This window comes from Populus alba, chromosome 1 (genome assembly GCF_005239225.2).
Source record: "Populus alba chromosome 1, ASM523922v2, whole genome shotgun sequence".
NCBI lineage: Eukaryota > Viridiplantae > Streptophyta > Magnoliopsida > Malpighiales > Salicaceae > Populus > Populus alba.
This window is the reverse complement of record NC_133284.1, coordinates 2,852,265-2,873,645: the sequence shown is the minus strand read 5'-3', so window position 1 is coordinate 2,873,645 and position 21,381 is coordinate 2,852,265. Positions and strand designations below refer to the sequence as shown.

At 32.8% G+C, this 21,381-nt stretch overlaps 1 protein-coding gene across 1 annotated transcript; it reads right to left on the bottom strand.

The window, feature by feature from the left end:
* Positions 1–3,283: 3,283 nt before the first annotated feature.
* On the bottom strand, positions 3,284–12,174 carry LOC118061245 (uncharacterized). Its single transcript, XM_035074666.2, has 18 exons — positions 12,037–12,174; positions 11,793–11,950; positions 10,920–11,159; positions 10,510–10,656; positions 10,273–10,351; positions 9,768–9,951; positions 9,602–9,667; positions 8,826–9,065; positions 8,242–8,448; positions 7,838–8,141; positions 7,194–7,353; positions 6,943–7,051; positions 6,410–6,545; positions 6,237–6,292; positions 5,852–6,151; positions 5,631–5,753; positions 3,987–4,667; positions 3,284–3,644 (listed from the first exon to the last, which is right to left on the bottom strand). The coding sequence occupies exons 2-18, from the start codon at positions 11,920–11,922 to the stop codon at positions 3,474–3,476; spliced, it is 3,333 nt and encodes a 1,110-aa protein (XP_034930557.1). The 5' UTR covers positions 11,923–11,950; positions 12,037–12,174; the 3' UTR covers positions 3,284–3,473.
* Between the last annotated feature and the right edge of the window lie 9,207 nt (positions 12,175–21,381).

Genomic DNA, 21,381 nt, shown 5'->3' with positions numbered 1-21,381 from the left:
AAAAATCAAAACCATCATCTTAATATTTTGTATTTGTAAAAATCTAATTGTAGAATATAAATTTTATTTCATTCAAATTAAAAATTATCATGACTTAAAAAAATTATATTTATATTAGATTTATAATAAAATTTAAATTTATGACATTAACTAAAAATGAGAACATATAAAAAAATAATATTAATTTCTTACATTGCTAAAAAGCGCTTATATACAAAAAAAAAAGAAGTATTTTCCAAGTTTTTTCTTCATTTAAAAAATGGCAAAGAAAAACCGAGGAGAAGCCTCTAAATTATGTTTTTCAAATTCAATATAAATTTTAAAAATCAGTTTTTTAATTTTTTGGATGGAGAAATATCATATTTGAACATGAACTTCTAGTTCTTCTTTTCCCAACACCAATTTCTAGAAAATTGGAGCTTTACTGTATTATTCCTTTTTATATATATATATATATATATATATATTTTGTTTTCAACGAGTTATTTTTATCATTGATTGATGAATATCCATGATGTGAATTACTCTAATTTTGGGTTAGTTAAGAACCCGATATTATTATTTTCTTACCAAAATAACTTTGTTTTGGAATTTTTTTTCAAAAAAAATTAAAAATTGAATTGATCCTATCAACCCTCGACCTGCAACCTAAACTTTGAACGGGATCGAACTCAAAATCAGGTATCATGAATATACTATTTGACACAAATATTTTACTTTTGTTTATTTATTGGCAGAAAACAAGAAACAGAGGTGATTGCAGAGCTTCTTTGATCTTGGATTCGAGCAGAACAACTCAGCCAATGAAAAATGTTCGCGGGATAGCTATTTTTTCAGTAAAAGCATTCCCGAGAAATTAAAAAGAATGAGTACTAGCCAGACACCTTGTATCAGAGTTCCCTCCTAGCTGTTTGGAACATGAACAGAAAACAGGGTAGAGAATTTACCCAGAGAAGATCATCATATGCATGCTTACCAGAGATAATGCAAGCCTTAAGTCATCTAAGTGTAAACTGTTCCAGATGCCAAGGTCTAGCCAATGTTGAGTAGCCTTTGCAGGTTCAGGATTAAAGCTGAATGCTACTGCAGCACGCAGATTTCAAATAAACATTTGTAAACACAACTATCACAGGGAGGAAAAGAAAGGCTAGCAATCAACTAGAAGAAGAGGATATTTTTTGTTCGAATCTTATCACTTGCATTTCTCAACCTATACATCAGTGTGCGATCGACTGAGAACTTTAAGTTAACAGGCTCTCCCCTGTAATTTAGCTCTTGAGCGTAGTCGTCCATCCTTGTATCGCGTCAGCGAGTGTTTATATATATATATATATATATATATATGGCATGGATAAATGACTGTTAATCTCTTTCAATTTTCCGCCCTGCTGTTCATAACTTATTTTATAAAATTTTGCTGTCTACAGAACATCCTGCCTACAAAAATCCGGTTAGAATCTGCTCTATCCATTGAACTGGTACGTACTTCACCGAATACCGAATAAGAAATTAAGATGAAGAATTTATGAACATGGACCTTGTGTAATTACTAAACCAGTTATGGATTCACCTTGAATATCCCGTCATTAGGTGGTCCGTTGGCTCCATGTCAAATACTTCACCGTCTAGTCTTGTTTATTTCACCTTTAATTACAATGAGAGAATGTCATTTGCATGGACCAGTGTATATATATAATCGAAAGTCATGAAAAGATAGACTACTTCTCTGTCTCCAATGTTCTGGTTGCACTTCGTTAGTTGTTATAGCTACCATTAGTGTTGGATTCTGCTATGGGTGCTCCAGTGCAGGATGCAGGCTGAGTGAGAAAGGTGCCCTTTTGAAGTTCAAAAACGATCTCACCGGCTCTTCAAACCGGCTTGCATCCGGGGTTAGTGATGAGGATTGCTGTAGATGGTCTGGAGTTGTTTGCAACAACTTAACTGGCCATGTTCTTGAGCTCTATCTTGGAACCCACATTTCTTATGATGTAAATTAAGCCTCCACTGCTTCTGTTGACTTGGAAGATAATCGTGGATCAAAGCTCGACGGCGAGATTAGCTCTTCTTTGCTCCACTTCAAATATTTGAGGTACTTGGACCTAAGCAACAAAGATTTTGGAGGAATTCACATCCCTAAGTTTCTTGGCTCCATGAGGAATCAAAGGTACCTTAGTCTCTCTCATTCTAGAATAGGAGGAATGATCCCTCATGAACTTGGGAATCTCTAATCTGCAACATCTTAATCTCCAAGGTAATGATCCTGAAACCTATGCTGACAAATTTACTGGTCTTTCTTCGCCAGAATTTCTTGATTTGAGTAATTTGGCCCATAGCAAAGCCTTTGATTGGCTTGAGGTTATAAACATTTTTCCTTCTTTAGCAGAACCACGCATATTTTTTCTGACTAGGTTATCTCTTCAATACCCAACTGGTTATATTCTTTCAGCCATCTTGAGTTCCTCGAACTTGGGGACAACTATTTTCAAGGTAAAAATTCAAGTGCCATCGGTAACCTGTGACTAGCCTTGACCTCTCATCTAACAAACTTGTAGGAGTTCCAATAATTTGAAGGGTCCGCTGCATCATATATCGTCCGGCGTTATTGGATTAGATCTTTTCATTAATTCATTTTGAAGGTACATTTCCAATTTCTTGTGTTATAATATTGGTTCTTTAACATATTATTAAATACAAGTTGAATAGTTTAAGTTTTGAGGTTGTGATGATTCTTTAACTTACAAAATTGATGGGCCGCAGAAATTGAATGCTCTTGGAAACTACTTCTTGTCTGGAGAGATTCTGGATTGTTAAAAGAACTGGCGAGATTTGGAAGCCATGAAAATTAAGTTACAGCTAATTTAGTGGCAATATTCCTAACTCCATTGGAACTTTAAGCTCTCTACAGTCATTGCATCTTCAAAACAGCCACCTCTCTGGCAAGGTTCCTCTGTCACTGAAAAATTGTACCCAATTAGTCACACTGGATTTTACTGTAAACAATTTCAGAGGGAACCTTCCAACATGGATGGGGAAACTTTCAAGTATGAAGATTCTAAATCTTCATGCAAATCAGTTTGATGGCCAAATACCTGTAGAATTTTGTGATCTAGCTTCTTTACAAGTTTTGGATCTTGCTTATAACAACTTGAATGGAACTATACCGAGCTGCATCAACCATTTTAGTTCCATGGACAAGATGAATGGTTCTAAAGGCCTCATTGATTTGGGAAAATTGTCTTCTAGTTAAAGCAAAACGTTTAAAACAAGGATCGGGAGGCCAATATAACAGGGAAAATAAACTTGAGGAAACAACTTTAATGTGCAGCGGACCACTCAACTAGCGCTGCATTAGAAGCCAGCCTAATCAAACAAATCATGATCTTCTGGATAATATCTTATTCTTATCAACGGAGACCTACATAATCAATCTCCATTCAAGTATTTAGTGATACAATCCAATAAGTTCCACTTGATTAGTTCGGAAGCTGGGATTTGTATATCTCAAGGCCAGATGTAGCTGAAGTAATAGGACACAACCTGATAGAATAGGAGTACGGCACAGCTGGAACAAGATAGTTGTCATGGACGCATGGTGACCAACTATCATCTCCACCTACTCCCATATGTTTGTGGTCAAGATGCACCTGAAATTCAAACACATTAAGTTAAATACATAATCCAAGACATATGACCAAATAGTGGCATAAGAAAGAAAACTAGAATGGTAAACAAGTGGCGGCAAAAATAAGCAGATGAACCAAAAACGTCAGCTAGAACAAACTTATTCTCCTAGAGCATCTTTGTTTGTTGAGGAAACGTTAACTTACAAATCCAATGACAATTTTAAGCGCATGGCCATGCATGCATGTGAAGTTAAGAGAATTAAATATAGATCGATTTTTGGAATGGACCAGTCCAGTATATGTATACTCGCTAGTTTATTAAAATATAGATTCAACAACTGAAATCACGGTAGTGTAATTTACCTCAATGTCATTTCCTTGAGCAAGTTCTTCCTTGTGTGTTGCTCGGTCAAGTTCTGCTGTGGAATAGTAACTAGCACTCATTTGCATAGGTGGGGAGCTGCCATAAGTTGAAGCAAAGATTCCTACTCCATCCTTGTTCTGAAACGTCACCCACCTAACATCTGCTCTACCGGAACATTCTCCAGGAACAATATAAGGAACATGCATGTCACCAACATTCTGCTCATAGACTCCAACATGGGCTGCTGCTTTTCTATCTGGATAACATTCAAATGGCCCTCTTCCATACCATTTAATCTGATCCACTGATTTCTCCAAGTGCAATTCAACTCCCACTCGAGGCAGAGGTGGAAGCTCAGAACTTGGAATTACATTGCATTCAATAATCAAGTCCCCGGAACTATAAATTGCATAGATCATATTAACTGTGAATAAAGCATTTGAATGTGAAGATGAGCCCTCCTCACAACTTGGGGCACCGACATAAACAACCTCTATTTTCACAATATCATTGGCTGTGCTCTTAACAGAACAACTTTTTGTGTGGTATACAATGCTATCAATACAAGCTTCTTTCCACCTGGAGTAATAACTTTTTTTTTCTCCACCTTTGTCATTATCTGTTGGTGCTCTCCAGAAGCATGGGAATATGCCTTTATTCATAACAGGAACTCCTCCAACCTACAATCACCACACTTTTGGAACTCAGTTTTGTTAAACAGCTAAAAATGCCTATCTGTGCAAGGTCCAGGATAAAATATAACTTCTGTTCCAGAAAAAATGTTAAGAATATCTAGTTGTTACTAGGTAATGATAATGTGCTTCATTCCATTTATATGAGGTCTTCGAGGTAACCTGAAAACTTGAAATTCAAATGGAAATCTTTAGATAGCATTCTGAGCTTTGTTCATATCTATGAAGCAATAGGAGGGAGGGAGGGACATGATTTAGCCAAAAACTTCTTATGTGGTCATAAGAAAATAAGAACTTGAAGCTCCTATGAACTACCAACACATGATTCAGAGAGATATCAGAGAATAAATGTTCCATGAATTACAAAGAAACTACACCACAGCTTGTTCAATAAAAGAACGGTCATTTTGGCTTAAATTGGAGACCTAAGGTCCGCTGAAAACTTGCCCTTCCAATTATAAATGGAACAGCCAGAAATGATAGAACACGCAGATGCCAAACACACATTCTTCACAAAGAGCATTACAGTTCATATGAACTACTAAACAAGATTCTGCAACATTTTCATTTGCTCCATATCAGAGAATAGTTCTTCCAAGCATTAAAAGAAATTACGCTACAACCTTGTGTTTCAATAATAGAGAGGTCAACTGACAACATGCACTCCGAGATGAATTTCAAAATTAGTTTATGATTACTTTGATTACAATTTGATATTCTGTTGTTTTAATGCACTTCTGTAAGAAGATGTTTCTTGCCAAATGAGTTTTTCATGTGTGAAAGTGGTTTCATTAAAGTAAGCACGTACCAGAAGTAGTTAGATATATCTAGGCTCCACTTGTAGGGGAAAACATCGAAAAAGAAGAGAACCATGAATTCATTTATTTATGTATCTAGCTTCAATGTACTCAATATGATACAGTGGAACAATTCACAAAAGCAATGCTATACCTTCCAGCTCTCAACACTTCCTGTTTGAATGTTCCATGTTATCTCCCAAAAGCTTGGCAGGCTGACTCTAACCATATCTCCAAGAGTTTCAATTAAGACTTTAGAATCAGTAGTTTTGATAACCTGGAAGCCAGTGCCATTTGCAAACCAGAAAGCATAGCTGTAAAAATCTTTGAGCATAAATGATATTATCCAATTAAGTATACAGGAAAGACATTTACATGAGGTAAGATCTTTCTTGTGGTAGGCAACTGGACTTGTGATGATGAAACAACATGACCAGCTTCAACCCAGCGTGTGGAATGCAGAAGTGTAGTAGTTATTGTTAAAAATATTTCTTCCGCAATTGATGAAGCCAAAAGAGGATACCAAGGACTTGACTCGCATTCTAACTCATAACTGCTCTGAGGTTCTATCAGTGGAAGAGAGAGAATTCCAGATCCAATTTCATATCCATCACCCTGGGTGGCCCAGCTAAACTCTAAACCTTGTGTTGTTTGAAAGAAATGGGTGTTGGTTATCTGCAGATTCAAATTTCAGTTAGATACAAAATTGAGATTTTGCAAAGGATAAGATATGCAGAACCTGAGTGAAACATGCAAGTACCTTTATTCTGCTTTCCTTTAGGGAAACCTTGATTGGCTGATACACATGCTTAACTTCTGCAAACAATAACTAACATGATTCATGATTTGAACAAAATTTTAGGTCTAGGTATCATTTTAGAAGATGAAATAAAGTACAGAGATGCATACTCATTATGAGAAAAATAAATTTACCATGCATTGCAGGATGAGGAGTACGATCTGGCCATGCAAGTCCATTCAAACAAAAGTTTAGATCATTAGGTGTATCCCCAAAGTCACCTCCATAAGCCCAGTGTTTAGTACCGTCTCCACTGTCCTTCAATAACCCCTACAGGAAAAATGAAAACACTAGATTTGATGAATAAAAAAGATTTGAAAATATTTTTTTCAAAAATAAATATTGTGGCAAATATTTATGGTCTTTATCACGAACTGAGGCTTTTAAACGGACAGCACATTATCGAAAACGTGAACAATGAATTCATATTCTTAAACTAGTGCATATTCCATAATAGATACTGTAGTCTTCATCCTATTTTTAAAATTATGTTGCGCATGGTACGGTGAACCAATATTAAGAGAAAAAAGATTGTTCATGCAAGTTGCGGATGATTTTTAAAATAAAAACTAAAGATTTTAGCTAAGCCTAAGATGGAAGAAAATCAATTTCTCACATGATGTCAATCTTGTGACATATTTCTTATGGACTAAAAAGGATTTTAAACCTGGTCAGCCCAGTCCCAGATAAAGCCTCCTTGTAGACCGAATGTGCTATTGATTGCTTCCCAATACTCATGTATATTCCCATTACTATTCCCCATTGCATGTGAATACCTGACAATTCAATATCACAAGGACACAAAAATATACAAAATGAAGTCACTACCATGATTAAAAAAAGTACTACACAGTATAATTAAGTAATCTAAGAACAGTTAAGGGGTCAATGTAACTCATGTAAAAGAACAGCACATACTCGCACAATATCAAAGGACGTGATTCAGCAGGATCTTTTGCAATCTTCACTATGTCCCAAACACGCATATACATCGGGCACACAATGTCAGTGGATGTTGTTTTGGATCCACCTCCTTCATAGTGCACCGGTCGTGAGGTGTCCCTTTCACGAATCCAACCTAATAAAAGAGAACAGTAAGTGAAGTAGAAAACTAATGAGAAAAAAGGAATTGAAAAGTACAAGTCATTATTTATGTAAAACTTCAAGTCTTCTCAACAATACAACTTATGAGAAATATAAAAGCAAATTAACCTCAACGATCTCTTATCCATGAAAAATTTTAATTGCTGAAGACCACCATACTGTTTTTAGCAAACCATTTCCATGGTTTCAATATCTTTCCATGTGAATAAATGAGAAGCTTAAGTTACAGCATTTAAAATGTAATGTAAACAGAAAACAACAATTAGTGTCTCTAAATGTTATTAGGTGCCAAGATTTCTTGAATAGTGCACAGATGCTCAAGTCTCACACACATGAACAGAGACACGAGTATAATCTGACACTAGATGACCCTACATGATAAATATTGCAATTGCTTAGACTTCTGGACATAGCTAGCACAACTCAAAGATATACATAAAAGAAGTTTCATATGATACCAGCTGCAGCAGAATGATTTGGTCCATATGAGGCCTCGTTTCCTAAGGACCAAGAAATTATGCATGCATGATTTTTGTCCCTCTCAACCATGCTTATCACTCGATCCATCATTGCAGCAGCCCAACTTTGCTCCTGAGTAGGATGCTTCAGATGTTCACAAAGATAAAAACCATGTGTCTCAATGTTGGCTTCATCTATCATATACATGCCAAAAAGATCGCACAACTCATACCAACGAGGGTGCTGGGGATAATGACTGTTCCTCACAGCATTCATATTGTTTTGCTTCATTAGAACCAGATCCTGTAAGCAGAAGAATAGACATCACCACCATTATAAACCAGATAAATCGCCAACCAATAGAGCAGAGGTAACTAACTAGAAAGGAAGGAGAAGAAGTGACCTTAATCATACAAGACTCTATATTTGTCTTCCCTACACGTGGATGATGTTCATGCCTGTTCACACCTTTTATTATAACTGGATGCCCATTAACAAGTAGCTGTTTGGGAGCCTTTGATACTTGTTTTATGCCCACTAGGCATGATTCACAGTCAACTACTTGTCCAGTTGCATCTTTGAGGGAGAGAACAAGAATGTACAGGTTTGGCTGTTTATTAACACAAGCAAAAACAAAAATCCACAAGATCAGATGATGACCATCATACAAAGAAAAGAGAGGCGAGGAAGCCATGCCATCTCTTGAAAAATGAGAGAAGTTGTAAATCTAAAAAGATTGTTGAGAAAAGGTGAAGTGTCCATAAATTATATTGAAAACCAAATAAGAAAAGCACAGTTTTTATTCTTTCAAACTTCTTATTAATATTCTGCTCAAGTAATCTATCTTCTTAACCTTCAAACAACCACCTAAAGGAGAACTAAAGAATAAAATATAATGTGCACTGTACAACCAACAAGAATATGGTAGAACTAAATTGTGAAACATATCAAGTTGCCAGAAAATCCAAGTGAATTGAGGTTCCTCACCTGCTCTGCAGACCAAAGCTTGGGCATTTCGAGTTTCCCTTCAAGAACATTACCCAAAAATCCTAGAAGTCCCATAGGGGAATGAGTGAGCTTTAAATTAGCCACATTGGATGAAAGCAGATTAGCAGATTCTTCACTGTCATACCAGCTTCCAGTGTCATATAATGCAGCTTCTATGGTGAAGTTTGCAAGAATTCTTTCTTTAGGAATTGCTAGAGAGCTTTCTATTTTCACTTCCACCTGAATGGTAAGCTCACAGAAACAAACTCAAATTTTCCTCCCACAAACAACTTTGTTCCCAGTTAAACCTACAAAAACAATGGTACTGTAATAAAATGGGACAAAGCTAGCGTACTCCTTTCCCAATTACCAATAGGTTATCAGCTACCTAACACAAAGTAGAAAGGCTAACAAACAGTTCCAGAGGAAAAACCCCACATATCATGAACTTATGGTCAGCCGCAGAAGGTGGCCAGAAAACCGTAACATTATAATATTCCAACCCTCTTCTCCCCCAGCCAACCAAAAACAGGATCACTTAATGTATATTATTATTATCAGAACTCTCCAGATAATATGAATCAAATAGAGTAAATAAGCATGCAACATGATTCAAGGGGCACACCCTTGAGTATTAACTCCAAATTCACTCAGATAATGTAAGCATAACTCAACAGTATGCAATATCGTCAAAGTAAAATGGAAATAAGTATGTTTGCCTACATTTTTAACAGCAAGAAGAGGTGCAGGTTAATATTTCATCAATAAGCACTAACCTGTATATCTGCATAAGTAAAATTCTCAGCCAGGTTTGATTTGAAAAAGTAGTCTGCAATGAATACCTGCATATCAAATATTTTCCAAACACTGTCCCTAATTATGTTCACTCTAGTCAAAACAACAGCAAGCTCTAACAACATTGAAGGGAAGGGAAAAAAAAACCTGAGGCTTGGAAAGAAGCAGCACATCTCTGTGAACACCCGACAACCACCAATGGTCTTGATCTTCAAGGTAAGACCCATCACTCCATCTAAAGACTTGAACAGCTAGAACATTCTTCTTGCCAGAACCACATGGATAACAGTAATCTGTAATTTCAAACTCAGCAGGTAGCCTACTATCCTGGCTGAGGTGACAGAATAATAAAACGTTTGTTACTGGGTTTTATGAAAGAACAATCAAATTGTGGGATTTCCCCCATTCCTTTCTAATCTCTGCAATTCATGGAATAGGTGACATAACATAATTTAATTGAATAAATTGTCCACACAAATCACTTGCAAGGTCAATATTTATTCAACTCAATAAAATGTTACTGAAACAGTTAACACTAAGAAGATTTCATTAAGTGCCAAAAGTGATAAATACAAGAAGAGTTATGGTCACCTAAAGACATGCAAGTTCCAAAATGAAAAAACAAATTAACAAAGAAGTGTGCATTAGATACCTATATCCCACAGGAACCCCATTTATCCAAGCACAGAATGCTGAATCAACAGCTTCAAAATGCAATAAAATCCTTCGACCTGTCATAGACCAATTAACATAATGCAGACAGATAAATTATATGAGATTCCAGGAATCTAATGTTCTATTCATATACATTGAAAGGCAGCAGAAATGGGTAGAATTTGGAGACACAATAATCAGCTAAGACTGCTAATACATAACAAATAGATCATACCTTGCCATTCTTTAGGAATATCAAAGTATGTTCTGTAGCAGCCAGTAGGATTATCATCAGGAACATGAGGAGGATTAACTGGAAATGGATATATTACATTGGTATAAATAGGCCGATCATATCCATGCATCTCCCAATTTGAAGGGACTGTTCCAATGAGGAAGAAAAGTTATGAGATATCACCATGGAAGGACTTGTTCAGGTATTGCACATTTCAGATAATCCAGAATAATAAATTGATAAATAAAGAAATTATTTTTTGTTGCAGTTGTTATTATGATTTATTGCAACCTACTAGAACCCTACTTCAGCGGGATGGGGCTGGTTCTATTCTGTTGATCAATTATACAGTTCAAAACTACAAAGAACAAGAAAATCAACAGAGAATATTCAACTTCAATGGAAATTACCAGGTAAAGTTTCCCACTCTGAGTCCTCATATGCAGTGCCATAAAATTTATTAGGAACACTTGTAGGGTCTGGAGCCAAGAAAAATTTCCATAAGCCAGACAAAGATTGAACGAAAGGCAAATCCTTAACCCAGAATGCTGCACAATCAAGAGCTCCTTGAACGGCATCATCATTCCAAACAGCAGAATTAGATACCAAATGATCCACTTTGTTGCGTTGATACCAGTATCTAAGAGATCCTACAAACAAGGTGATGCCAGATTTTCATAAAACTGAGAGAATTGAACCAGATACAAGCACTTCAGCAAAATCAGATAAAGGCCATTCTACAATCAATGAAACTCAAACAAAATACATGAAAGAGGAAACAAGAATTCCAAAATTATCACTTTATCATCCATTCAAGCAACAAAATAGATGCTAAACAAAATCAGAAACTTGAAAAATAAATTAAAAACACAAAGGATAGAATACAATCATATTTAAACAAAACAGAAACAACACAGAAAAAACTTAAAATCAACATTACAATTTACCTTGAGAATCATTTCATTAAACTTTAAATCAATCAAAACCAGGAAGTAAAAAAATGGAAAAAAAACTCCTGAGAAGACCAAGTATTGTCTATGCAAGAACCAGAATCAGTCTTACCAAAATTTTGGGAAATCAAACTGAAAACCAAGCCAAAATATCAAAACCCAGTTCAAATTAAACCCCACTCGATTAAATCATAGAATCAATCTCATCAAAAAAATAATCAACTTATCAATCAATTATAACATTAAAGGCAACAAAAAGAGCACTGTCTACGGATACTACCAAAATTTCCAAGATAAAGGGTGTCTAAAAGTTTACTTTTTTTCTCCGTTTACCTTCAACAGATTCATGGCAGTGCAAAGTGACATGAGGATCTCTCTTTCTCCACTTAATAAAAGACTGATCTTGCCAAACTTTATGTCCAGTTTCCACCGGAGAGACCACTTGTGCTCCCACAGATGTCATTCTTAGACCTTATAAAGAACACTACAGCCTACACTACAAACAGTCAACAAGGATCAAACATTAAGACACAGTGTTATGTGTTAGAGAAAGACGAAAGAAGCGAAGAAGAAATACCAACGAACTGAACTGAACTGAACTAGGAAACAGAAACTCAAAATGACAAAAACGTTGTAGATGATATGGGGGCAGTGAAGAGTAGATAAAATTTTGACAAGCGTCAGATTTTTTTTGGCAAACTACATTGGCTCTCTAATTATCGTATAAGTTTTGATTAGGCCTCAATCTACCAAATATTTCAGTTCCACCATTGATATATCCTTATTGATGTAATGTCAGCTTTTCATTTACTAAAATAACTAGCAACTACTTTTATATACATAGAAAAAGAAAAGGAAATTATCTTATAGAAAAAGAAAAGAAAATAACTAGACATGTTTAGCCAGTTTTACTATAAATAAAAAAGTTGATTATATCAAAACTTAAGTTTTTACTCGTAACTTGATTAATCCTGGTAAGAATTCATTTGATTTTAAAAAAAATTAAAATAATATTATTTTAAAATGTTAATTTTAATTAATTTGTATAACCTTTGATCTAGTCTTTACTCTGGGTCAACCACCAAGTTGAGCTATGTTAATGACTATTGTCCTTGTAATAATAAATCAATGATGTGTTTGAAACTTCTGCTAGATTAAGGATGTAATTAAAATTTTTATGGTAATTGATGTACTTGTATGTAGTTAGCCCTTCTGTCTTTTTGGCCTTTTCCTATCAAAAAGTGCTGTGTGGTCGGTGGCATGGATGTGACTGCCACGTCAGAACTGTATATTCAATTCAGGCCCTGCCACAAATGGGAATTTTATAACAGGGAGAGAAATAAATTTGTTGCCAAAATAAAATAAAAATAAATAAAGATTTAAAATTTTTAAATAAAATATATAAAAGAATTGCAAATGGGTTACATGTGTTTTTAAAAAAGATAAAAACATAAAATAAATTTATATTTTTAGTAATTTTGGGATGAATTTACTGCTTTCAAAGTAAATATACAGTATATGTATAACTGACTTCTTGCTGGAAATGTTTCTAACAAACCCAATCCACCAGAATCATCCCTTTCGCATATTTTTTTTTAGCCCCAGCAGCCTTCTTCTACCGCAAGGCAACCTCCGAGCATAAAGCCCCAGATGCATAAATATCTGTCCTTGGAGTTGACTTGTCTCTCAGTACAAATAGTATGTCTTTGTTTACTGAAAAATAATTTTTTTTTTAAAAAAATAAATTTAGAAAAGTAAATTATTTTCTATGTAATAAAAAATAAATTATTAAATTTTTATTTTTTTTAAGTTTATTAAAATAATAAGAAACAAATCTTATAAATAAAAAAGTTGAATGAGAATGAAATTGAAAAAAAATATAATTTCATAAATTATCTCAAATAAAATAAATAATAATTAAACTAATAGAGATCAAACTAAAAAATTAAAAGATGAAAAAATTAAAATAATAATAATTAACATTTCATAAATTATTTCAAATAAAATAAGTAACAATTAAAAGAATGAGGACCAAATTTGATAGATAAAAAATTTCAATAAAAAAATAATAAGGGAACAGAAAATAACAATTATAAAAATGAGAACCAAAGTTAATATAAAAATTAAATTTTAAGAGATGAAATTGAAAAATAAATATTCATATATATATATATATATAGCAATCAAAAGTTTGAGGACCAAATTTGATATAATCAGCAAATAATATGACATTTCTAAATTTTTCACAACTTTCAGAAAGTGTTTTTCCGTCTAAATTTTCAAGGAAAAAACTTTCCTGGAAACCAATCCAAATTTTTCTTTGACTAGAAAGTGTTTTCCGTTGACCAACTTTTCTAATGGCAAACAAACAGAAGAAAGTTTGGAAAGTGATTTCCCGGAAACCATTTTCTGGAAAACAAACACAGCTAAAGAAAAATACTTTCCTGAAAACCAAGCCAAATTTTTCTTTGACTAAAATATTTTTCCGTTGACCGGAAAGTGTTTTCCGGTTGACTAGAAAGTGTTTTCCATTGACCAACTTTCTTAATGGCAAACAAACACATAAAAGTTTGGAAAATGGTTTATCAGGAAACAAACATGGCCTTACTATTCCTCATAAAGCACGAACACTGTATTTTTTTGTTAATTTCATTTTTAAAATTTTAATATTATATTTGTTTGCTCTCATTTAGTCCTATTTGTTTTCTGTTTCCAAAACATTTTAAAAAATAAATTAATTTTTTTTTAGTATTTTTAAATTATTTTAATACACTGATATCAAAATAATTTTAAAAAAAATAAAAAAAATTATTTTAATATATTTCCAATTAAAAAGTATTTTGAAAAGCATTCACAACCACACTTCTAAACACCCCTTAGGAAATTCCGAGTTTGAAATATAATTTAGGTTTTTGTTATTTTTTTAATTAATTTTTTTTAAAAAAACTATTTTTCATTATTTAATAATTTAGAATCAAGTTTCATAATTTTTTCATTTTATTTTCTATGAGTTTATTTATTTTGTTATCTGGATTATAGATTTGGCCGGATAAATCGAGTTGATTCTAATTATTTGTTATTTTTTTTAATGTTATTCTTTGACATTAAATTGATTAAAAATTAGTCTTTCATGACTTGTTTTGATTTATTTTACATAGAGTTATCTCAATCACATGACTCGGGTTACAAACTTGCTACATTAACTCAATTGACTTGAATTGTTTGTTTTTTTGTCTTTTTTTAAATAGTTTTTTTTTTAATTTTATCTTTCAATATTAGATTGATTTGGAATTGAGTTTTATAATTTATTTCAGTTTGCTTTTTATAGAGCTATTTCAGTCTCATGATCTGAATCATGAATTTAGCAAGAGAACTTGGGTTTACTTAAGTTGATCTAGTATTTTTTTTCATCTCAATATTTTTTTTAAGAAAAAATTTGTTTTCAATTTTTTTCGTCAAACTATGTTTTTAACAGTCATCCAGGTTATATTTGGACCCGTCAAGTTAACCGGGTCACATTCAGTCAACCCCTATATAGTTTAAATTTTCTTATACTGTAAAATATGTTAGTAACACCTATATATTTTCTTACATTAAATAATTTTATTTGATCTGCAATGTAGCACATGCCAATGATCTAGTTTTCAGACTATAGAAGTTACAAGTTTATTATAAAACTTAGCATGACCTATAACTTGGTCTAAGTCTAAGGCTCAGGTTATAGATTTGGCATGTCAATCTAAGTTGATTTGAGTCAAATAAAAAAAAATATTATTTTAAAATGAAAGAAAAAATCAAATTGGACCTTACATATATTTTGAACAGATTAGTCAATTATAAATTAAACCACTAGATTAATTGAATTTGAGTAGGTGAACTCTTAACTTGCTTAACATGAAACCTTATCTGAAGTAGGTACTTGGTACGCGTATCATTATGTTGAAACAATACTAATCAGCTGATAGTACATAAAAATAGAGAGGAAATTCTTACATTGTTTTTTTAGGTTTCAATACTATATTTAAAAAAAAAAGTTACCATCTTTTTATTATTGTTGTTCAAAGTCACTAAGATATTTATACATTTTCTCATGAATTCCTTGCATTATTTTTTTCTCATATATTTAAAGCCAAAATGATGTGATTTAGAGAAACTAATTCATCACCAAGTCAAGATTTAAGGGGTGTCGTTATAGGATTAAGTCATTTATAACACCTAATATGAGGGTAAATTAAATGTATTACTAATATTGATAAAATAATATAAATTAATTCAAATAAGCACAATAACCAACAATATAATTAAAGTATTTAAGATAAATAAGCAAGGGAGAAAATTTATAAACTCAATTTTTAACATAGTTCGGTAAGCCTATATCCATACCTCAAATACCAAATCGTTTTTTAATATTGTATCCTTCACTAGTCAAAGTTCATGTGTATGATATTCACTTAATGAATCCACATCAAAATTCTTACACCACTAGAATATATTTCTTCTTTAAGACTTTTCTTCCACTTAAATATTTTTTCTCTTCTATATTTTTCTTCCATTTGAAAATATGTCTTCTTCAAGGTTTTTTCTTTGTGAAATTACATCACCAGTGTCAAGAGATTATACCTAACTCTTAAAGGTTTACAAGTGTTGCTATTTTTGTCACAAATAACTATCTATATAAAATGGATAACACAATTCAAAGTTATAATATCTCTATATCTCACAAGATAGCACTTAAAAAATTTAAAGGTGTTTAAGTGTAGTGAGAATGTGATAAAATACTATTGTGCTATAATATGAAGGTTTAACAACACCAATTAAAGTATAATCAATGATTTATAATTTAGACGTTGTTTTGCTCTTAAATTATCTTGTGTATGTTATAGGTTCAGATTCTCTAACTGATTTTAAAATTAGAGAAGCTATGTATATGTTTTTAGCAAAAATTAGTTGTTTATAGCCATTATAGTGACTGACAACTAAAATAGTTGACCGGTTTAAATTGGTCAAGCTAATTGGTTGACTAGTTCTTACAGAATTTCCTATTATTCATTATTGATGAACAAATGGTCAACTCATTCATGCAGAATTTTAAATTTATCAATTTATATCTTGTTGAATTCTTAAAATTGTCTATCAAGTTTTAAATTAATCATTCTAAGTGTATGCACAGTAAATGTATGCACATTCATTTTAATATGTCTTTAATATGCTTTCTTTTTGGAATTTTTCTTGATTTATTCATAAAATCTGTTATGCTTGTTGACATGACATTGTATAAACCTATTTAAAACATATTCTTAACCAAATATATTATTAATTCAATTTTCATATTATTGTTATCATCAAAATACATATAACAACATAAATGTGTGGCCTAAATGTCAACATGAAAGGCATTTGACTTATTTTATTTGTTAGTCACGAGTTTTGTTGCCAATAAAATTTAACTAAACTAACCTTATTGTATTCTTATTTATTAGGTTGATTGTTGGGGATAGTATAGGAATTTTGAGATTTGATTCTGCTAGGGTATGGAAGGAAAGTTGTGCATGTTAAAACTCTACTTGAAATAGAATTTGTGTACTTTTAAACTAGAAAGTTGTATCCTTTTATTTTAAAAGTTACCTTAAAATTAATTGTCGAAATTGTCTAGAAAAAGAGACAATTCTGACATAGCCATGGAGAAAATTTAAAGTCTTTTCAAAACTCGTCTTTTTAACATTCATCTGGTGAAAATTATTACAAATAGTGACATACAAACTTTAGTTTGCCGTTTAAAATTTGTCCTAAGTGATTTTATAGAATAACTATTTTTTTTTTCAACTAATGCTTTAAACTAGTTAAAACAATTAAACACATTACACTTTTTTTCTAAGAAGTACACCTAAGTTTTTCTATTATAATCATCAATGAAAAATAAAAAATACAGATGTTTACCAAATGAACATGACTTAATAGGACCACGAACATCGACATGTATTTCTTGTAGGGATTGACTTGCTCTTGATGTAGAATTTTTCAAAAAGCTCGATATTGCTTGCCCATTAAACATCCTTCACACAACTGGTTTAGATGTATAATGGATGGTAAACCATTTAACATCTTCTTTTATGCCATAATCTTCAAACTATCAAAGTTTACATGCATGTCCAAGTCTCGTATGTCAAAGCCAAGTCTTATTCTTCACACATGCATTTAGGCATTTAGTCATATCCATCTTTATGTTTAGCAAGAATATTATATATATATTTTTTTTTATCATGGTTGCCTTTGCAATCATAACTCCTTTAGTGTCAAGTAATGTTAAAGTATGATATTTTATCTTAATCTCCACCACAAGAATTAACAGTTTTACCAACGGAACTATTCCGTCGATGTGTGATTAGAAGTTCATCGGTAAATTATTTACCGACTAAATTACCGACGGAATACGTCCGTCGGTGATTCCACATTCCGTCGCTATATCGGTCGGAAAAATAAAAAAAACATTTACCGACGGTTTTACAGATGGAATTTGCACGCCAAAAAAAAAAGTTTCCCGCTTGAACAATACCGAAAAATTTTAATCCATCGGTGATATCACAGGTCACCGACGGTTGCTTTCCATTGGTAACTTAGTCGGTGAATTGTTGAAATACCGACCGAATATATATGTCTGTCACGTCGTCGGTAAGTTAAAACACTGACGGAGTAATTTCATCGGTAAATCTGTTGGTGAGTCATAAAAAAACTGACCGAATTTATCCGTCTGGAAATTTGTCGGTGATGGTCTCGGCTACTGTCTAATGCCGATGGATTGATTCCGTCGGTAAATCCCTCTGTAATGTTTTTTTTATTATTTTTTTAAATTATTTTTAATACATAATATATAAAAATGATATAAATTAATGGTAATAAAAACCAATTATGCAAATAAAATTTATATTAAACATCAAAAATGAAAAATGAAAAATAAATAATATTCATTACAAAATGAATGTGTTTCAAAAAAACATTAAATGAAATTTTAAATGTAAATAATGTTTATTAAAAATTAATATAAAGGAGGAGGAGGAGAAGGAGGAGGAGGCTGGCTGTTATGCGACCAAAAAGAATTTGGTGCACATGTTCCACCTTGTGCCATGTTCATGACCATTTGATGAAGCTCTTCATAGGCCGTTCTTTGTCGTTCAGACTCCATTCGGTGTTGTTCAGACTCCGCTCTTTGTCTTTCGGACGCCACTCTTTTTTGTTCTACGAGTTGTGTGTATGCCTCTGATAGGAGTTGTGTGTATGCCTCTGATAGGTGGTTGTACTTTTCGGTGAGCAGAGCCATGTGTTACTGCAAAGCCATGAACTCCTTAGATTGGGAGCTCCCGACGGTTGAAGCACTACGGGCCGACCGCAAGTTTTCGGTCGTAGTGTTGGAGAGCCCGTAAACCCGATTTTTATCGGGTCCACCTGACGATCCAGCCTCCATCCACAAATCCGGATTGAATTCCGGATGGGTTAAAGGATCGTCCATATATCTCTCCCTCAACTGATTATTATAGGTATCCTGAAAATAAAAAAAGTAATCATCATATTCAATTCAATAAACATAATAATAACTTACAAAATAAAATGGTTGAACAAACATACCATAAAATATTGAGCACGGCTGTCAACGAACTGTTGCACCCTCTTTTGACGGTCTTGACTCCGCACATGCGTCTCCACAAACAGCTCCATAGGGCTCGGCTCACGTCCAAGAGACATAGCCTATAATGAAAAAAATTTATTAACAACAAATTAACTGAACGATATATTTCATTTAAATTAATCTTACCACCCGTTTCGTATATGCAGCAGACGAAACGGAGCCGCCGGTGTGCGTAGTCACCAAGCCATGAATTAGTCGATTTTGGTTGCCAGCACCGAACTGTGAGTGTCGTGTGAACCGCTCAGACGTCACGTGCTCAAGATAGTGCGGCCATGTATCCTCCGGGATGTATATCGGTGTGAAATCCCTCCAAACCGCAGCATCGTTCCAGTTTTGAAACCCTCTATCCCTCACAGTTTTTTTTGCCTTTTTTTGGGCTTCGTACCAAAAATCACGCAACCTACTTCACGCAAGCAAAAATTACATTTCAAAACATAAATTTTTTTGTAAAAAAAAAGTTGTATTGTTTTCGATGTTACCTAGTTGCCGCGTGATTTTCCCACACCCTCCTAACAACAGTGTTATGTTCCTCGTTCCAGCAGAATCGATTCTGTGTATAAAAAATAATTTTTTAAAATGTTAATATTTTATTTACAATTATATTAAGAATTTATTAGAAATAAGCTGAAAATTATATATTAACACAAACTTGAAATTTAAAAAACCATGCATTGATTTGAGGCATCCATTCAGGATGCCTAGATATCTGACTCCATTGAAACAATGGAATCTCCATCGATGATTTAAACGCCGATGATATTACTCAGGCGGCCTCAATGTTTGTGAACCTGAAAAGAAATGAAATTAATTAAATAGTGACTTTATAAATTATGTTTTAAATTTGTTTTTTTTTTAAAAAAAAAAAAAAAACTAAAACCTTAACAAACTTACATTGAAAGATCGTCCTTCCATTGTGCCTCGTACTTGCGGGTAAATTGATTCCGCTGCGAAGGCACGCCACTTCCGCGATGTGAAACAACGCTGGAACAGGCAGCATCAGCTGACGGCGCAAGTGGTGTAGGTTCCTCTTCTTGAGAGGCACCTAAGGAAATATCTTCCTCGCTGCTAGACGAACTTGATGCGACCGAATATGAAGCTTTGGTTTTCATTATGTGCATCTAACAAATTTTATATAAATAATTATATAATTAAATTCAAATGTTAAAAAAAAATTCGGCAGCACCTCCCCTATACTAGGATACACCCAAATCCACAAACCTGCAAATATTAACAATAGCTATAACCAATTGACCCAATCTATACTAATTATTTCAACATATTCAATTACTAATCCTAAGATAAATTCAACATTAACAATTACAATTCAACAAATTATTCAATAATTATGCCAATACAACAAAACAATAAATTCAAAATAAATAGAAACAATTAAACACAAATCATGCAATAATAGAGTAAAATTAATAATTCTTCCAACATATTCAATTACTAATTCTATGGTAAATTCAACATTAACAATATTAATTCAACAAATTATTAAATAATTAAGCCAATACAATAATAAAATATATTCAATAAATTAAAAAATAATTATAAACTAACAATTAAAAACAATGGAAATAATTAAACACAAATTATGCAATAATAGAGTAAAATTACTAATTATTCCAACATATGCAATTACTAATTCTAAGGTAAATTCAACATTAACAACAAATATTCAATAAATTAACTAATAACAATTATGACAATACAACAATAAAAAATATTCAATAAATTTTAAAAAAAAACTATAGACTTTAGGGAAGAAATATGCATATCTTAATAATGTGTTGAAACAAAAAATTTATCTACATTACAAAAAAAATTCAACAAAACAAAAAACATAAAAAGCATAAAAATAACTATAAATAAAATAAAATGAAATAGAAAAAAAACACACACCCTTTAATGTGATGAAGATTCAGTAAGCTGACACGGTCAGAGGTGTATTCAATTCACATCCTTTGGAATTCGCGCATTCTGTCGGTATTTTTATCGGTAAAATTTTCTCACCGACAACTTACCGACAGATATATTCTGTCGGTATTGATGTCGATAACAACATCGGTATGGCCGTAGGTGATTGTGGTATTTTATTGTAATTATTTTCGAACTCTCTGTGAGATGCCGACGGACGGTGGCCCATCGGTATGGCCGTCGGTGATTGTGGTATTTTATTGTAATTATTTTCAAACTCTCTGTGAGATGCCAACGGACCTATGTCCGTCGGTATGGACG

Excerpts from the sequence above, each read along its gene's own strand:
- LOC118061245 (XM_035074666.2), bottom strand. The coding sequence starts at position 11,922 with ATGACATCTGTGGGAGCACAAGTGGTCTCTCCGGTGGAAACTGGACAT. Across the intron at positions 7,052-7,193 it reads CGTCCTTTGATATTGTGCGA|GTATTCACATGCAATGGGGA; the intron begins GTATGTGCTGTT and ends TTGAATTGTCAG. Across the intron at positions 5,754-5,851 it reads CAAGAAAGATCTTACCTCAT|GTTATCAAAACTACTGATTC; the intron begins GTAAATGTCTTT and ends ACTGGCTTCCAG.